Below are 7,114 nucleotides of genomic sequence, written 5' to 3'. Positions count from 1 at the left end.
TCCAGTTTGTCCAGTGTATAGCTTGCCACATGTGCATGATATTTCATATACACCTGGTATTTGCTCATCTGGGATTGTATCTTACCGGCTTCGAAAAATGATCCAATTATTATTATTTGCTTGGTTTAAATACAGTTTTTCTTGTATGTATGGCATTTGGATAAAATAATTTAGGTTTCTAACTTAGATAGACGTTTTCCAAATGTGATTCGACCACATTTTACTAACGTATTATATTATACTGATTTATAAACGAGCCACGAGAAGTTCTGTCATATACTAAATTGTATAGAAATAGTTAAGGTATATTATTCAGTTCTTCTAGACCAGTTGTTTAAAGGTAGTAGGTACCTAATAAAATATAATAATTACTGTGGCTCAGTCAAAAAGAAGCTACCTCGTTTTTTGTACCATTTTCTAATCAACTTTAAAAGTTCTTATTTTATTTATAGGCGTACATATAGATTTAACTAGTTATAATCTATGTAATAGAAAGAGTAGATAAATCAAATTAAATTTACCTAATACTAGATAATATTTTTAAATGTTTTTGTTTAATTTGTTTTTTGTATTTACATATTATGCTAAATAAATATCACATATGGCCGGATTGAGTTGAAAAATATAATTAATTATTAGGATCGTTTTAAGTTTGTTATGCTTAGTCTACATTAGGTAAGTAAATTTTTTGTTAACTATTTATACTTAACAAACTGAAATCGATTAGGAAATAGTGTACATTTTCATCGAACATGGGATATTTTTATTTTTTAAAGATTAAATAAATAAAGAAACATCTTCCTTGTAAGAAACAGAAATGAGCCGCTTGAGAGTTGGGCTCTATTGATATATCTATGCATGCAATAATTATTATCAAGTCTTGGTTAGATTATTTTTATACGAATGTGTAGATGATTTTTTGTTTTTAGTGACACCTTTTAGTGGTCTAAATACAATATTATGAGTTAAACATTTAATATTTTTAAAAATTCAGGGCAATCAATGTTGTATGATAGTTATATAATAGTGTTGCATATAGTATACATTTGAATATATAATATGTTATTACAGTTGCTCTCATTCGCTTTGTGACAAATGCCACGTCCAAACATAAAGGACTCAGTGGACTAACCGGTCATTACTAACTTAAAAGCTACCATTCAAGAGAATCGTTTCTGTCAATTTTTTTTAATTTGGTCAACTTGTACGATACAACATTTTATTGCGTTATTAAGACTTTTGTGTTAAAATAAAATTATATTTTTAGACAAGTTTAGTAGCTTGGACCTATGTTATAATTTTTGTAAATGTACGACAAAAAAAATGTTTCCATCTTTTTGGCCCATCCCCGATTTTAGACCGATGCTGCAATGTTGACATAAACTGTTTTAAAACAACAATTTTATTGAAATGGTAAAATCACACATTTATAACTGTTGAATTATAAAAATGAAAAAATTAACATTTAAAAAAAAAATGTATTATATAATAGGAAAAATAAATATACAGACTGATCTTCAAACTAAAGAGTATTGAATATAAAATACTAACCAAATTCTAAAACAGTATTGAGTAAAAAACAAAAATATAAATAAACATATAACTGCTACAGAATATGTATTAAACAAATACAATACATAAAAGTTCGGTGGGTTTTTTAACGAGTATACGTGCATTTATGAGTGGTCAGAGTGGATTTTTAACAAAATACCTTAAATCATACACCACTTTTGTATGGCTTTTCGCCCGTGTGCACGCATCTGTGTCGCACAAGATGCGCTTTTGACCAAAGGGGTACCGAACAAATGTCACACTTGTACCGATACTCATCGGCATATTTGTTTGAGTTTGTGCACCTGCATATAGGATTTCGACGTAAAAGACGTCCAACACACGTCACACTGATATGGTTTATAACCGGTATGCACACGTTTATGTACTCTTAATTTATATTTGGTGTTAAAAGATTTTATGCACACTTCACAGTTGTAGAGCTTACCAGTATGCACACTTTCGTGATCCCTCAAAGAGCTTTCATAAATAAAAGACTTAGAGCAAACGTCACATTTGAAGGGATATTCTCCAGTATGCACAATTTTGTGAAACTTCAAACTGTGTTCATGAACAAAAGACTTAGAGCAAACGTTGCATTTGAAACGATTTTCTCTAGTATGTATCTGTTTGTGTAATGCCAGACCGCGTTTCAACATAAAACATTTCAGGCAAACGTCGCATTTGTAGGGCTTTTCGCCCGTGTGCACGCGTCTGTGTATCACAAGATGGGATTTCGACCAAGCAGGCATTGAGCAAACTTCACATATGTACTTATAATTACCGGCATGCCTGAGTTTATGCATGTCCAGATATTGTTTCGAAGTAAAAGACTTCAAACACACGTCACACTTGAATTTTTTATATGTAAAAGATTTCTTACCGGTGTGCACACGTTCATGTAAAACAAGACTGGATTTTACCCTAAATGACCTCGAGCACAAGCTACACGTATAAGGTTTCTCTCCAGTGTGTATCCGTTCGTGTTGAATAAGACCATGGCGCGTTGAAATACACTTAGTGCATATCTTACATTTGTAGGCTTTTGTTTTTCCATTAGAGTGCATGCCTTTGTGTCGTACCAGATTGGACTTTGTTGAAAAAGACTTCAAACACAATGCACACTCATGGAGTAGTCTGCCGTTTTTTCTCTTGATCCCTCCCCTCTTCCGGTTAGGATTTTTACTTTTTGGTAAATTTTGTTTTCCTTTTTGGAGTGTATTTTTAACAACTGGATTTATGTTATGAGATACTTCAAAGTGACGAATTATTTGCTTTCTGGCGTTAAAAGATTTTTGGCACATGTTGCACACAAACGACTGTGCTTCGTTTAAAACTTTGTCGGTTGATTTTGTTGGAATATGATGATTTTCAAGTGATTCTTTTTGGTAATTGCCATTTGTTTCAATTGGCATAATCGCCTCATCGCTGGGTCCATTAATACTACAACAAAAAATGCTTGTATCAATTAAAAATCGTTTAAGTAGAAGAAAAGTGAAAATAAATTGTTATTAGTGACCGGTACTTTTGAGCCCTACCCCCTTCCTCATCTATGGTAAGGCCTATTCTTGTTAATTTCCTTAGGACCCAAAGCATTTTAAATTAGGCATTATAAATTATTTAAATTTTTAAGTCTAGCGTTATATGAAGTACGGTAAAGCAACCAAGTACAATATTAGTAATAGAAATTGTCAAGTCAGAAGGCACCTGTAAGACTTTTCATAGACTTTATCAATAACAACATTCTGAGCTGAAGTCAAACTGCTGCTGTTATATGACTTTTGAAAAATATACGGCATTGTATTGAACAACTGTGTATCGTTTAAAACTTTGTCGGTTGATTTTGTTGGAATCTGATCATTTTCAACCGATTCTTTCAGGTAATTTTCATTTGTTTTATTTGGCATAATCGCCTCGTTGGTCGGTCCATTAATACTGTAACAAACAATGCTTTTATTAAAAAAAAAAACCTTTTCAATTACTTATGATATAGTTAACACCAAAAGCATATTGTTTATACTTAAAGCATGCACTGATGTTAATTTGAAATAAATTTAGTAAAATTAATTAATTAAAATTTCCATTGTTTATTTTACAAACATATATGTAGTGTTAAAATATAGCATTAAATCGTTTTAAAATAGGGATTTTATATTTTTTGAATTTGTATGCATAGCGTTACATAAAGTCCGGTAAAGCAACAAAGTGCAATATTAGTTACAAAAGAAATTTCCAGTCAGAAGTAATCTCATTACCTGTAAGGCTTTTCGTAGACTTCATCATGAGCAACGTTCTGAGCTGAAGTCAGACTTGTGCTGTTATATGACTTTTGAAAATTATACAGCTTTGTATTGAACAACTGCGTTTTGTTTAAAACTTTCTTCATTGATTTTGTTGGAATTTGATGATTTTCAACTAATTCTTTCTGGTTATTCCTATTTGTTACTACAATGGGCATAATCATTTTGTCAATCAGTCCATTAATACTACAACAAAAAATGCTTGCATTAAAATAAAATAAAAATTATTCAATTACTTATATATCAGTTACAAAAATTTGGTAGTCAATTACCTGTAAGACTTTTCATGGCCTTTATCACGAGCAATGTTTTGAGCTGAAGTCAAACTGCTGCTGTTTTTTGACTTTTGAAAATTATTCGGCTTCGTTTTGTTTGTATAGTCTTGGATATCTTGCAAACCCAAAATTACAATTTCTTCAACATAATCATTTGATATTCTTTCTATCACAGTACTTAAGCCATATTCGTTGTATTTCATTATTTCGATTTCAACAATTTTATTATTGTTTTTATTATCAGACTCACTAGATAAAACAAAAAAAAAAATTCATAATATTAAAATTAGATAAACTGCAAAGCCAAATTACGTTATGTTAAAAACAGTCTACGGCCAAGGCCCAAGACTAAAACCGATTTTTTACAAACTTAACCAACACAATGCAAGTAGTATTGTTGTAGGAAATTGTATACTATAAAAGAAATTATTTTTTCAATAAAAAATAAAATGTAAGAAAGCAAAAAGATTACAGGTTTTTAATAATTAATATAAATTCACATACAAATAAATTACAAACTTACAGATTTACTGACAGACTTACTGTATTTGTAATATAAGTTAAGAAAATTGAAAAACATTTTTAGGTAATTGGTTTGAAATATTATCAACTTACAAGCATAATTCTGAAATATCATCTTCGTCATCTTGCTTTATTATAACTTCTTCTATCCGTTTAATGCTCTCATCTAAATAAAAAATATAATAAATGTTCATTTCAATTGATTATAATGAACTATTATTCTAATTAGTCAAAGGCATATTACAATAAGATAGAGAGTGATATTTTGTTAAAATAATATAATTTTTTAATTCAAACCCAGTCATTTTTTAAGCTCTACTTTTATAATAGAATAACCAAATAAATTTGGAAAAAAAAGGTTATTTTTTATTTTTTTTAAATACTACAATCAACATTGAAACTAATTTGAATAACATTGTTACTTTAAAACAAACATTTATTGTTTTCTTACCTTCATCTAGTTTGAGTTTAACTTTTGTCTCATTGCTCTTTTTCATAACACTAAAAAATAAGTAAAATAATAATTCAACCAGTAGTTAAATACTAAAACTAAATCATATAAAACAAAACATATTGTTCTTGTTTAAGACTGTTGTGTGATTTACAAATTATTACAGCTGTTTAAGTCCCAATAAGGAATATCCGCTTCAAAAGTTACAATTGTTTATACGATATACCCATATTATTATAAACCACTCCGTTTTTCTGAATTGTTTTTAAAATATGTTTTTTAAAAATCAAATTACCTGTATTTATTTTTCTTGACCTTTTCTTTAGGACAGTCCTTTAGGGCCTTCAAATTACAATTATAAGAATTCTCAATGTGATGGGTCTTTATATCATTTGAATAGTCTATGTTAGTATAATCCTCCACTATTTCTATCATAGAACTATAGAAACAATATTTAGTTTCATCTTCTTCTATTTTAATTGTTGGCACTTTCTCCATGTTTTCGATGGTACTAAAAATCAATTAAATCAGAAAACTTAAAAGTAAACAATATAAACTCTATATATGACTACTACATTTTGTGCTTTTTACTAAATTTTTAAGTATTAGCGAACGAAACTGTAAGACTTTGTCCATATTATTTTTGTTTTATGATTAATCGTTCTTCAGTTTGTCAGCCTACTCTAAATTGATAAAAATTATCCACCAATAAACATTTCATACATTTGTTATATGATTATATGTTATATGATCGCAAAGGTATTTTCATTAGTTAAGGTTATATTAACTTTATTCTTATTTTACACGACATCTTTTAAGGTTGTTGTTAGGCAACATTTAATATATTTGTAATCTTTATTTAATTAAGCTACATTAGAGAATTTACAACTCATTTAAAACAGAGTTGCAAATTGTATGTAAAACTATAACTTAAGCCTTTTTTCGTTTAAGTATTTTTACCACAATATCATTGTTTGTTCGGTGTATAGGAAAATACAAAAAATAACACGGTGCATTATTAAATTGATATACATGTCAGCAATAATTCACAAACCTGTGTTTGTCTTGTGAGGTGTTAAAAAGTTTTAAGTTTGGCTGTTCGTTGTACTCGTTTTAACCGAATCGATAAAACACAGCACTGGCGGTTTGGCATAACAGTTTGATTTATTTAATTTACATACAACTTAAAGGTATGCCAATGAATAAAGTGTAAACTTGAATGTTAAAGTTTAAAAATCACGTTAAATCATAGTAGGTTAGTATCACAGATCACTATTCTCTTATCATACACAAACGTTTAAATTCTTTATAGGTAATATAGGTAGGTAGATAATAGATCTGGTTAAACAATAATGATAAATATTTGTGATAATAGTATCCAGAAGGGAAACCTAAGTCAGGACTGATAAGTGTCGACATTTTGTTTTAGCGAGTAGCACGATAAAACCTGTATACACCTATAACAGTAACTGAGAAAATAATAACATATTCAAAATTATTGTAACAATGTAGAATTTCAAATAAAAATAAAAATCATCTTTTAGTTTGTTGTAAATCTGGGACTTATGTTCACCTCACAATGGGCATTTTATCATTTTCAGTTATAATAATTTCTGTAGACAAGTGATTTCCCTGTCCCTATTTCTTTTTCATATCGTGTCCAGATTATAATATACCTAGCTGCTTTATTAGGTACTTTAAAATTATTAAACTTTAATATTAACAACAGGAGAAAGGATGGAATCTACTATTATTTTGATCTGCGGTCATTACTCTACCATTCGATTTATTACATATTAATATTATGATACCTAGTACCTACGCTATTTACAATAAAAATAATTATTAAAAATACTTAGTCCTCTTCGATACCAGCATATTTAAATGCTTACTTCAGAGTTCAGAGGTAATTTTCACTAAATCCCATCAAACCTCAAATTTTACATAGCTCGTCAGTTTTTTGGAAATTTTTAACCGGTTATCTATTATTGTTTATAATAGATTGAAATATTCTG

General features: G+C 29.0%; 1 protein-coding gene across 1 annotated transcript; it reads right to left on the bottom strand.

The window, feature by feature from the left end:
• Positions 1-1,339: 1,339 nt before the first annotated feature.
• Positions 1,340-6,974, bottom strand: LOC126839876 (zinc finger protein 271-like). Its single transcript, XM_050575299.1, has 8 exons — positions 6,154-6,974; positions 5,395-5,610; positions 5,100-5,149; positions 4,742-4,814; positions 4,124-4,375; positions 3,807-4,037; positions 3,259-3,486; positions 1,340-2,994 (listed from the first exon to the last, which is right to left on the bottom strand). The coding sequence occupies exons 2-8, from the start codon at positions 5,595-5,597 to the stop codon at positions 1,827-1,829; spliced, it is 2,205 nt and encodes a 734-aa protein (XP_050431256.1). The 5' UTR covers positions 5,598-5,610; positions 6,154-6,974; the 3' UTR covers positions 1,340-1,826.
• Between the last annotated feature and the right edge of the window lie 140 nt (positions 6,975-7,114).

Source organism: Adelges cooleyi, unplaced genomic scaffold (genome assembly GCF_023614345.1).
Source record: "Adelges cooleyi isolate 19-005CV unplaced genomic scaffold, UGA_ACOO_1.1 ACOO_flye_CR_arks_rails_tigmint_CR_PRNA_31, whole genome shotgun sequence".
Classification (NCBI taxonomy): domain Eukaryota; kingdom Metazoa; phylum Arthropoda; class Insecta; order Hemiptera; family Adelgidae; genus Adelges; species Adelges cooleyi.
This window is presented reverse-complemented; position numbering and strand designations above follow the sequence as displayed.

What these genes read in the sequence shown, in the direction of transcription:
- LOC126839876 (XM_050575299.1), bottom strand. Translation starts at nt 5,597, where the DNA reads ATGGAGAAAGTGCCAACAATTAAAATAGAAGAAGATGAAACTAAATAT. An exon ending in GATATTTCAGAATTATGCTT is followed by an intron (nt 4,376 to 4,741) that starts GTAAGTTGATAA and finishes TGTTTTATCTAG; the next exon opens with TGAGTCTGATAATAAAAACA. An exon ending in GTCTATGAAAAGTCTTACAG is followed by an intron (nt 2,995 to 3,258) that starts GTGCCTTCTGAC and finishes TTTTTGTTGTAG; the next exon opens with TATTAATGGACCCAGCGATG.